Here is a 12,813-nt window from a genome sequence, read left to right on the forward strand (position 1 = left end):
CACGCTCAACCACACCAGATGCAGACCAATTTTGCTCCACACACGATAATTTATAAAACTCTACTTACAGGCATCAATCTGTTTAGAACTCTACACCTGACAAGAACTTGCAAACCACTGCCCCGGCAAATGCACCATAGATACACAATGCTTCCTTTTGGATACAAACCTCGATACCCTCAACAAAGAGAAACGGATGCCCACGCAGAGTCCAGTCACTGCAAGCACCAATAACAGCAAAGATGTCCTGCGTTTTCCTTGTTCCCACTAATACAATCTACCCTTGCTTTTTAAAATCTGCAAAAGCGCCAAGTGACCATGCAAATGGCAGTGGTGCACTGTAAAAAATTCTCGAAACATATGTTTTGTCCATGAAAATTAAAACATTTTTCTTTAGGGGCACTAGCCTTCCAGAATTTGATAAAACAGTACCAAACTTGGCACAGGAATGTATGTTAATTTGAAAAGAAAACAAAGTTATCTCTTGTGGTACTTCATGCGGTCATCAAGGTTCACGGCTGGAAACCACGGTTACATTCTCTCTAAACACGTTTTAAAATGAATATAACATTGAAGAGTAAAAACAGGTCACAATTCCAACAATATGAAATAGGATTACATTTAGCCAATTCATTTTTAATTAACTAAAACAAATGTTATCTGCTTCTAGTGAGCATGGTCTTAAGCGGGTCTCCCCTTGGGTGTTCAGTTAGGCACCTGGAACAATATGCAGCATCTCACTGGGAACAACGTTATTATCTTTAAGAAAAATAAAGATACAAAAAATAAGATTGACATTGGTACCGAAACGAATTTCATGGAAGATGAAATTGCTTAGTCGACATGCTCTGTGCAGCGTTTCAGAAGGGTAAGTGCACTGCACATATTTTATTAGTTTATGTCCATGACCAGTCCATGTGAAAATACCTTTTGACAAAATACCTTCTGAATGATGTCTTTTGCATTATAACCAACTTTACATTAAATAAGGATTCTCGTGCTGCACATAACTTGATTTTTTTGTATTTCCTTCATTTCTAACTTGGCTTTCCCCTTTGGATGTGAACTCTTCTCCACATTCTCTACTTTTACTCCATCCCCGTCACCTTGTTGTCTATACTTATACAGGCATTATTTGAACACAAGGTGGTTTAAACTTGAGGAATATGATCTTATGTGGGGGCCATAATGACCCTCATGTGGGACTGGGATTGTGGCTGGGTCGACAGGTGTTAATCGTCTATTTCCTCTCACCCCAATTCACCATGAACATGTTGTTGCTATGCAGTGCTGAAGCAGGGATCTTAATTATTTAGTTTAAGAGCATGGGATGCCACTCGTGCGTTGACTTTGCTTATGTAACGACACTTGCATTGTAATGATGATGGAAAAGTAATAAATAGAACTTTTGGCCAAAAAGAAAACCCATTCACAGGCATTACCTTAATCACAGACAAACGCTCTGTAATTATTCAAAAACCAGTGTATTTTCTCTGGGCCAAAAATGTACAGCAGGGTTGGCTAGTCCTACTTTTCTTTTAATACAGAGGTGGGAACAGCTTTCTTTCATATAAATCAAGATGCCTTTTAGAATACAATTATTTGTGCGAGAAAATGTTTCTAAAACATCATTTTGACAACTATGAATGGAAAACAAAGTCACATGCTGGTGGTTGATTTTTCGGTGAGCAGTACACACAAATTAGTTTGGACTTGGATCTTAAAACTTGAAATATGTGCACTCTTTCTAGGGAGTCTAGTACCCATTTTCTAAAACACTGAATAGCAATACACTATACAGTTTTAGGATCTCTGTATGATTAAACATTTTTTTCACAATATTCATGAAAGACATATTTAATCATTTGCATCAACTTGTGAAGATAATTTGCCACAAAAATAAAAAAATAATGAATACTTTCAAAGTTGTTGCATTTAACATTATGTTCACATTGTAAAGTCTGTAGTAAAAGTGTTGTTACTTCTGCATCTGTAATATGTATAGGCAACAGTGACAGATGTGTTGATTGTCACATGGTACATTTCTAACTGAATACTTCTATCCATCAGGGAGTGCTCATGAAATGCTCTCCATTGTACTTATGCGTGGGCCTTCTTCCATCTGATCCAAATTTCGAACGGCCCACATGCTTTCCTCCACCAGAGAACTCACAAGGCACAAATGGCCATTATGAATTCAACATCAATGTACATGAAGTCCAATTTTGCTATCCGACTGACAGCATACGCATTTTCCTTGTAGGCCACAGCCTCAGCTACGTTTTAATATCAACTGTCCTCTTACCATCTTCATTTGCTGTATTTGTTTTCTTATTGTTCACTTGTAAAGACTCCAAGAGTCCTTTGATTCTTTCACTTGCAAGCCCCCTTTTTCTTTTCTTTTTACTTTTGCTTCCATTGCTGATTGAAGATGGCAGAAGCAGCGCTGCTAGTCCCCATGGCTGAGTAGTCCCTTCTGATATCTTGCCTCGATCTTCTTGCAAAATCCAGGCACTGTCTCTGGCAAGAGCTACAAACCGTTCGAGCTGGGTCTGATTAACATTCTTGCTTACGTTAAGGCTTGGTTCAAATGGATTTTGGATGTATAGTGGAGAATTTTCAGGCTTGTTTTGTTCTTTTCCCTACAAAAAAAAATATCATGCAAATGTTTCATAAAGCATAAATAAGTAAGCATAATCTTTCTCTACACAGTTGTCTATATGGGAAACATTGCTTGATAAGGATATCAAAATACAAACATAGTTGAAAATGATCAAATAGAATTTTCTGAAATAGCTCTCCAGACGGCCAACGGTAAATGCATTTGCAAAGTGAGGTGTGCAGCAATATAACATCCACATTTCTTAAACCCAAATTTTGCCACAGGTTTCATTGTTGAAACTCTTATTTCTATTAAGTGTTCAATAGCATCAAATAGCTGTACACAACTATTTTATGTTTGATTCAATAAAGTAATAGATGATACAAAGCCCTCCGCTTCTACAAAACGATAATTTTATTTTGATAACTTGGTTTCTAAATGAGCTTTAAAATGGCCAAAATAGGTGGTGATCCTTAGAAACTCAGTATAGAAAATGGATATGGATGCCTCCCCCCCAAACAACTGAATAACAATGGTTCTATTTATTACATACACACTGGTCGGCAATCAACTTGTTATGTATAATTCCATCAAAAGGAAGCAATGACAAAGGCGTATCTGAAGATGGGGCAAACATCCTACACAGCTTTTTCCATGTGGGAATATACCCTATGAAAACTGGTCTCAGAGATATTGTTCCATTTATGCCCTTCTTTCTGCATGTAGCCGCCACTAGCAGAAGGGATGTGTGCATCTGATGAAATTGTAAAAGGTACCATGGTGTGGACTGACCAGGGAAAGAAAACAGGGCTAGGGACCTCTACCGGAGAAAGATTTGTAAAGGCAGTCTAGTCCGAGTCCTGTAGGGTGAGTAGGGAAAAGCACCTTCTGAGCAGACCAAGATTACCTAGAACAACAGTCAGTTATCTCTCTTGGCCAGAAGGCAGTTTCATCCAAAGATTTAAATCCCAAAGTATGATCAGCTTGGAGAAGAAAGGGACCAGTTTGAAATTGCATTGCCAAAGTCCTCCAGGAATTTGTTTTCAGGGCTTGGAGGCTGATATGTGACTACAAAGTCCATTGAGAAATTATAATTTACCATGCATTTAAGATGCAACATATCATTAGTATTGCCTGGAATAAGAATGCTTTTCTTGAGCATTTTTAGCAATTTATTTTTTAAAAAGAGCTAACCGTCCTCCAGTTTTACTTATAGTTTTCAAGTAAGGCAGAGCAGCCCCCGGGGCACAGTTCATTTAATGCACTAAAGAGTGATAAGTGACCCATGTTTCTGGAAGACACAATAAATCCAACTGATGCAGAAGATCAGGAAGAGGAATGCAATTTTGTACTGCAGGCCGTGCATTAAGTAATGCTGCACAACTAGCTTTATTTTTATTCAGAGTGACATCAGGGGAGACCTGACTGCTAGATATTTTAGTGGGTTTAAGACATGCGAGGGCTGTCCCAGATTCCTGCAGTAAGGGAGCCACTTGATCTAACATCGACCAAAATGGACCACAGCATCAATATAAGTACAGTGGAAAAAACGGACACTAACTGGTAGGGGTAAACCTAAACATTTGCATCTCACATCCTCACACTGCTTTTGGCAACTAGTTGTGTGCAGACAATGGGTAGCAAAAGAGAACGCAGTAGCAGAGCAATCTAAATACAAATTCTCATCTGGCGTCCTGTCCCTGCCCAGCTCCCCTTCTAAAATTCTAATGCCCCTTTTCACCATCATGACTTCCACAGGCTGCACTGGAACAACACAATGATGTGCTACCAGCCATGCATACATCTGGGATCAGACATCAATGCAGAGAGCAGTTTCGTAGGCCTGTATTGTGAAAACGTATTTTCCCTAATACCGCCCGATAGTAAATGTTGGCCTAAGTACATTCGCATCGCACTATAATATCACAATAAATGAACCTGAATAAACCGACTACGCTGCCATTTTGTTTATGCGCCATCTTGATTGCTTCCTGCTCTTTGTTCCATGCTCAGATTTTGTGTTTTCAGCCTTAACGCGGCAAAAGGCCGCTGTGCGAATTTTATTATGGTACCGACACAGACAGGAATGTTGAAACTGCTAAAGTGAGTTGTTTATCCTACACTGAAGGGCCTTGAAGCTAAGCAAGAGCACTGCTAATCAGTAATTTAGGTGCCATCCTATCCCAACAGTGCCTTCCCCGTTCAAACAGTAAATTGGAATAATGAGCAGCTGTACGTGCTCCTCCGTATAAAACCTTATTTTCTCTCCTTTAAGAACTGACTGATCTTAAGCCCAAGAACAACAGTAGATAAAGCGATTAAAACAAGGAATGTTACCTTGTACTAAGAAAACATGATATGCCGGCTCCGCATACAAGTTCATCCCGCTCCCAAACCGTAAATTGTCTGATGGAAAACAGCAAATTGTGCGGTAATGATGTTTAAAGTATAAATCAGTCACGTAAGCAGGTCACGAACCCTAGGCTTTGCATTACATGAAGGGCGGGTTGGATGATCTGTCCGGGGCGGTGAAGAAACCATATAAATGTATGTACTTGTGAAATGTTCGCTCTTGCTCGGCTCACGGTGTCTGGTTGCACACATGTGGGGTGTTGGAAACGGAGTAACTACTTGTTAATAAATGCAATAGTAACTTTGACCTTGTGACTGGCGTATTTCTATTATGTGGTAGTAAGCCTTGATTTTAATCTTTCAGCATGTCCAAGCGCATAGGCACAATAACATACACACATGCATACATTCACATCGAACAGAACTTTGTGGGTTATGATCAATTCCAAGACTCAGAAAAAAAGCTCCCACTTGTGCAAATGCTTGCGCTAGATGGCAGCCAAAGCCGATCTTGTCTGAACAGCATTGTTTGGGCTAAAGTCTAGCATAAGCTTTTGTGCATCGTGACAAATCTGGACAATTCGTCCCTTCTCCCCACAGGGGAGCCACCCCCTTTTAGGCTAGGGAGGTGAGCCCGCTAAGCAAGACAATCCCAAGGGGTCTGGACAAGTGGGACCTGACTGGGAGCGATACCCCCCCTTGCGGACAGGTTCTCTCATTCCAATAAGGAACTCCCGGTCCAAACCACCCTTTCTGTGTTGTAAATAGCGTCACGAGAACGCTGCGTACCTGTTCGTCCGGTTGGGTTCCTTGATGATGAGGCCAGGCTGTCAGATGATCCGGATAGACGTGACAGATGGCGCGGGGAACCAGCCCAACACCAGCCCAAATAGAACCGGATTGGAGGTGAGCCGGCTCCCAATGCCACGGGCTGGCTCACCCCTGATTGAGTGGCGTCAGGACAGTGCAAGCACTGGCAGGGGGAGCCTCTGAGTAGATAGTCCGGGTCCTTAGTGGGATTCCGATGGAAGGCAGGTCCGGGGACTGGAAGCAGCACGGTCCCTCCAGGGACGATGACAAGGAAGCAACAAGAGCAGGCTGGTAAGGAGAGGAGCACGGAACAGGTGGGGAAGGACTCAGAGCGAATGGAGACCAGGAAGGACAGAGCGGGGGCCAGAACCAAGGAGGAAGAGCGGAACCACTGGAGCAGGAAGGACGGAGGGAGACGGAGAAGGCAAAACAAGGAAGGGAGTAGGCAGGGGTCCCCCAGGCAGAACAAGGAAGGAGGAAGGCAGGGGTTCCCCAGGCAGAACAAGGAAGGTGGAAGGCAACAGGCAACGGGAATGCAATGCAGGGCAGCAAAGACACGATCCGAACAAACCGCGTTGAGACGCGGTTTGGAAAAGGATCAGGGCTCCTTAAATAAGCCCGCCAGCACCTGGGAGGCTTGCAACGCAAGCCGTGCCGTCTCCCAAGCATCGGGCACCCCACAACGAGGCTTGAGCCGCATACCCTCCGGAATCGAGCATCCTGCGCACTGCGCATGCGCGAAGAGCAGAGAGCGGGCGCCCGCGCATGCGCAATGTAGTGCGCGTAGGAGACCCGGAAGCGCCCGGGACCCAGGACGCCCCCGGACCCCGAAGCCGAAAACGAGGATACAGCCTCCAGGATGGGGAGCGCCGTAGCGGGTAAGGAGACCCCAGGACGGGCGGCGTGACATTCTGTATATATGAATGTTGGAAAGACTTTGGTATTTGCTGTTACAAACATAATCCACGAAGATCCTGCTTTGACTCTATTGGCTTCAGGTAATTCTGAACGCCGCCTGAATGTCATGATCATGGAAGACAGACAATTCCTGGCATTCCAATGGCATGTACAAGGAGAGAAATGACTCACAATGGAAGAGAGATTCTTACGGAGAGAGGAGAACAACCACTACACAGATGCAAGCCTCTGTAGCAATGACATCCTGGAGGGGCAGAGCCACATCAAACCGCAGTGTCAGTGCAGTAGCGTGAATGAAGACCCTCTAGCCGGAGGCTGGTGCTCTGACCAAGCAGGAGGCATGATGGGAAGACGATCATCTTCTTTGGTGGCACAACCACTGAAGAGCAGTGATAGGCTGGGCAATCAGCACCCAATGCCGAGACCAGAGACGAGCCGGATCCTCGAGCTCCAGCCGGCAAGCATCTGTTCCGCTAAAAGGGGTACCAGCGAGAACAAGTACACTACCGATTTGTGGATGTCAGCGAGGGTTTCACAGAATACTGAAACGGACGCACTTTGGCAAACTCGGCGTCTCAACAGTGAGACTTACGCCATCAAGTGATCATTTATCACATTACGCTGTCTAAGGTATTCCTCTGAATCCACATGGAATACTACAGGCAGCAGAGCTTTGTTTTATGACCTCTCCCAAATCACCATCCACTTTAATAGGGACGATGAAGACACAGTGGTAGAGACCAAGGCCCAGAGCAACCGTAACTTTGAGTTTGATTTGTTTAGGTGTGAACTAAAGCCTCATCATTTCTTATTCATTGCAGAGACAGAACCTGCCCTGAAGATAGACATTTGTTCTGAAATGCATTGGCAAGGGCCTCTGCACACAGAAAGTTGAACATTAAAGAGAAACTTACCACCTAAAGGACTACGAAAATTCAGTTTCTCTGAATTCCAATTGAGTGTTAAATAACTGAATATATGAATTAACATTCAGTAGTTTTCAATACATTCCAGGCGTCTTCAGGTCTAGTTTCACTAGACATTTTCAACTTTATGCATTTCTCTTGATGTAATGTACGTCAAGTTAACTGGATGACACCGTAAAGCTGATTATCCAACTTGAACTTAACTCTTGATAATTACCATTAACCTTGTGGTGCCCGCCCCTCTCTCTTACTTTTATAAGATTGAGTAGTAGCAGCATTACAGCACCTACTTTCAGTTTTAGATCGTGATGAGGCATGAGTCCTACAGTATTTCGGTCTTTTAGAGACTGAAACGTTGAGCCGGTAATTAACTGTTCATTGACACTGGAACCGCCGTGCCCTGTGTGAAGAGAAGTGGGGGTGGAAAGAAGTAACGTGAAATTCCGAATGTTGGCAATAGCGGAAGGTGAACGTGACCGCATAGAACCATGCTCATTCTGTTTGTTAAAAGGATAGCTGTTGTTGTAGTGAAAGGGCACACAGACACACAGAGGTGCACTTGTGCAATTTGGAAAGCAGAGGGCAACCTAACACTGATAAATTGCATCAGCCGAGTACGGAAACATACCCACGCATATATATATATATATATCCTCTTTTTCTAGAGAATACAATATTTAAAACCCAGATTTTTGGACAATGGAGCTATTGGGACACAAGCTATTGGACTTTGCCACACAACTGACAATGAATTGATGGCACATTCAGTGGCCACATTTTTACATAGACCCTGGCTGAGGAGACAATCTACGTTAAAACGTGCAAGTCGAAACTGGCAGTGGTAGCTGGGATTGCAGGGTACATTGCATCCGGCTATACCCTGTTCCTGACAAGAAGACTATGTTTTTATGATGCATTTTATTTATCTATTTTTACTGACTTTACGTATCATGGCAGTGTTGGCAATATTGATTAGATTGGATATATTTGTGCTGGTATGTATCTGTGTTTTAAAAATTCTATTTGTTGTGTATTTTATTCATTTCATATGGACTGTTATCATGCACTTTTTTGGTAGTGATAATGAGGTATACCCTCATGCTTTTCTCTTTTCCTCCTTTATGATGTATTATAGAACTCTTATTTGTGGACCAAATGCCGCTCGGTTGATTTAAGGTCAATACATTGAATTGGAAACAAATAAAATGTCGTTTGGGTTTGATAAAGAATCATCCCAGGGGACATGGCGAAGGGGAAAACATGATTTTCCATAGACATGAACATGTAAAAACAAATTAGCCATGAAGTCAGTATGTGCAATTTGGAAATGGTGTTAATCGGTCAATGATTCAAAAGAAATTCTTCAATTAAAAAAACTGAAAATCTATGTATTCAATTTTCTTCACCCATACCAGCCAAATGAGAATGTTAGGATAGACAATGTGCCAGAGGATGGAATAGGCAAGTGCATTTGTGTGTGAAAAATGCTTCTTTAGCTGTGGAGTTTGCAAACCTGTGTACAAGTCAAAGTCAAAAAGGGACAGACTGTGCAAATTAGTAGCACTGCAAACATGTTGAGGTATAGACGACTGATTGGGATCTACACAACCAACTAAAACCTGGAATAAGTGGGAGGAGGTAAGCAAATTAGCCCAGACTTAAATTGAGAATCAGTTGCACAATCAGACAGATGCAGTGCATTGACAAAGGCAATGTGCACATATCAGCAGCCAAAAGCTTTGTCCCTTGATTGGATGCACTGCATATATCCAGACCATTCACTAAATAGGTCAGCTGGTGAAGGCTTTGACTTCCATTATTTGTTTCTTCTTTGTACACAAAAGCGCCAAGCTTGCACCATGGGCCCATGCACTAAACGCAACAGTGGCCGTAGCCATTTAACCGTCACCTCTGTGGAAAAAAGGGGCACATTAATTGACTAACAATTCTGCTGCTTGTTTAACAGGCAATGGAGCAAACCAGGCAAATATCAAGTAGGCTTATTTTTACTATGTCTTCTATGTAACATAAAAAGACATGTAGCAAACCAATTTCTTTTATTTTACCCATCAAACATACCAAAAACACAGTCTGCTTCATTTTTTGCACTACTGCAAATGTTTGTATACGATACAGATTGGGCTAAAACATGTTTGCTCCATTCCCCATTATACCAGCAGAAAAATTGGTGCTAAATTAATTTGCTCTGTTTTTGACACAAAGGGAACTATTTTTATAATCTGCTGCCCCCCCCCCGGTCATGCTTTTGTATAGGAGTTGTACAAACAGTGATTGGAAGCAGAAACAGGAAATAATGTTCAATTCCTTTCACTGAACAAAATCAAAATACTTACAAAAACAATACTAAAAGCTTTTTTGATTTTTATTATTTTATCAAAATTATAAAGGAAATTCCATCTCTGGAAGGGTAATATGCCAATGAGGTTCGTCTTACATAAGGTTAATGCCAAAAGCGTAGTGTGTACCTGTGCCCTGCTGCATCAGTATGCTGATCTGCAGAGCCTGTGCTACTAGTGACACAGAGCAGGTTCATAGGTCACATGTGCCCATTTGACAGCTGCAGTGACAGCAAAGACTCTGCAGTGCAAGGGCTACATTTAAGAAATCCACTCTTTATCAAACCCCATCATTATGAGACTACTGTCCTGGTGGCAGAGAAATCTTTAAATATAAGCCATAATCGAGTTATGGTATGCTAGATGGTATTTCTCATAATGATTACAAGCCACAGCAAATTTGGCATTACACATGCCTCAGCCCTGTTAGCACAGCTGTGGAAGGATTAAGGGCATTCTCCCAGACCGGCTGGACCTTGCCACTGTAGGCAGAAAGGTAGCATGGGGATTACGTCTCCGTTTCTTTGTGAGGGCCGTTAACATCCACCCCAAATAAACAGCCATTACATAGGAAGCTGGCCCGGGAACAGGAATCAAAGGGCACACCCATTCCCAAAAGGCTTGGCCTCACACTAGGGTGCTGTAGATCTAAAGACCTTTGATTCTATTGAGAAGGGATGAGGGCAGGGTGGGTGTAGACAGGGGGAACTCTTCACAGTTGTAGGAAGGTTCCACCATCTGGTTTCTCTCTATCTCTATTCTTCGTTCCTGTCCATCTCCCCCTTCGTGTAGCACAAAGCCCTTTGGGTGTTTTGTCAGAAGGCAAAGTCATCTTGTTCCAAGAACAGAGATTTGACCCCTAAAGTAGACTAGCTTTAGTCCAATCGCCTGTGGGCGTTTCCCTTCAAAACAAGGGGTCTCTCACTCCTCCTTTGATTCATTCTGGAACAAACACCTGAGAAGGATTCATTTGGATCTCTTTTGGGAGAGTAGTTTCCAAAGCCCTTAACACTGAGGTGAAAAAGCAGCAGCCCAAAGCAGATGAAAGCTCTGCTCCATATCCACTTGCAGGGTACATTGGAGTGACTACTGCTGTGGACCAGGACCGGTCAATCTGCACCAACAACTCTGATGGCTGGGAGAGCAGACTGACTGGATGGACTCATCCGGTCACAGAGCCCCTGCAGTGAGTCTCTCAGCATCTGGAGGACCAGATCAGCTAAGGCTCCTTTTTCTGGCACATTGAAGCGGTGGAACTGTGTTCGAGCCACACTGGCCACCATTGAACCAGAGGGCTCCCACTGATGCTGCTTGTGGCACTCCTTCAAACATTGAAACTACAGTGCCTGCATCTCGAACCCACTCAACGCTGCACTGTGCCCTTGCTGAGTAGTCCCTTGCTATCTTTGCTCTTTCCTCAGGGGGGGTTTTGTGCAGTGTTTTTCTATTTTGTTGTTTTTGCAGGAGGTTTGTTAAAGTATATCTAATTTTATATAACCTTGTTTTGACATTCCCTTTATTTTGGACTGTAATGCTTTGCTGTTTGGGTCGCTACTGAATGTCATTCACACCTCTCTTAAAAGCACAGTCTTTCCTCTGCCCACGTTACCACAAAAGGAGAAGGAAGTATATTGCTTAACTGTGCCCGTTTTACACGTGTGATTGTGTTGGCTCTTGGTTTGCACAAGTGTGAGTGGTGAGCGGGCGTTTTTATCTCAACTCATGCTTGTACTCCTACAGAGCAGAAGTCATTTTGTCACATGTACCTACAAATATGAAGAAAAACACATTTTGGGAGACAATATTTAAGAAGGAAGGCATGAAAAAAACATTCTTCAAGCAGAAAAGTGAAGTGACATGGTTTTAAAAAAATGTCAATCCAAATCCACAATTCACACCTTTATCGCAAAAGGAGATTTAAAAGTATTTATTAGAGAGAGATGAACAAGTGATATTCTGTTTAATGGTCTATGGCAACCTTTATTTTCACAATTAAAGTCACTTCAGGATAAAGTACTTCTCTGTACCGTACCACTTAAAACCTATGTGAGGGAAATCGGTTTGAGAAGGTTTAATTCTTCAATGTAGGTCTGCCGAGGGCTATGTTAGACTCACCTTTTCCACGGATTTAAAAAACCACCTTAATGAAGGTTTGCATGAAATCAACCTACGGGTACTATCCTCTGTCAACTGAGTCAACTAAATGTGAGCAAACAAAAGGGATAGGTTGCAAAAGTCTCTTTATTGTCTCCAGTGTTCCAGAACGATAATCTCTTCTGAAGAGGGAGTACACAGAGTCTTGATTCAACATACAAAAAGGACTATCTGAACCAGAGCTCGTTGCTACAAATAATAACCAGGTTATCAGATTATTTCGCTCTAGTAGAACAGATCTGGGAGTGGAGAATGGCTAATAGGATATTGGTAGCACTGGTGATTTGGCCTCAGAATCTTAACGCAAACACATACTGGCAAGGATATCCAAATGTTATTCTCAGGTTCTGGCTAAACTAAAATGCTCTCCCCTGTCACAACTCGTGGTAAAACGACTGCCGTCACTAGGTAGGTTGGAAAAAGTTGCTGCAAAGGTAGCACCATAGATCCATGCAACACACCATCCACCAGTTTTAACACAGTACATGCTTTCATGAGGTTGGCAGGGAGAGTGTTGTGAACATGAATCGCTATGAAGGTCATTTATTTTTTAATTTCTGGCTAGTCCTACTCTCCATCCTTCATAACTAGTTGCTGTTAGACTATAAAGCCAAACAAAACGAGCACCTGGGACGCAGGAGTCTCAATACACCAATTGAGCACCAAAGATTTCAAAACACTTTTTGAAAAAGGC

General features: G+C 42.6%; 1 protein-coding gene across 1 annotated transcript in view; it reads right to left on the reverse strand.

Moving 5' to 3' along the window:
• Positions 1-615: 615 nt before the first annotated feature.
• The window catches only part of MTPAP (mitochondrial poly(A) polymerase), a 361,093-nt gene continuing 348,895 nt past the window's right edge, over positions 616-12,813 (reverse strand). The window contains exon 9 of the mRNA XM_069648089.1: positions 616-2,642. Within this exon, the coding sequence (XP_069504190.1) occupies positions 2,277-2,642 (366 nt within the window). The 3' untranslated portion in view covers positions 616-2,276. The remainder of the gene's footprint in view (positions 2,643-12,813) is intronic.

Source organism: Ambystoma mexicanum, chromosome 2q (genome assembly GCF_040938575.1).
Source record: "Ambystoma mexicanum isolate Mex_15411 chromosome 2q, UKY_AmexF1_1, whole genome shotgun sequence".
NCBI lineage: Eukaryota > Metazoa > Chordata > Amphibia > Caudata > Ambystomatidae > Ambystoma > Ambystoma mexicanum.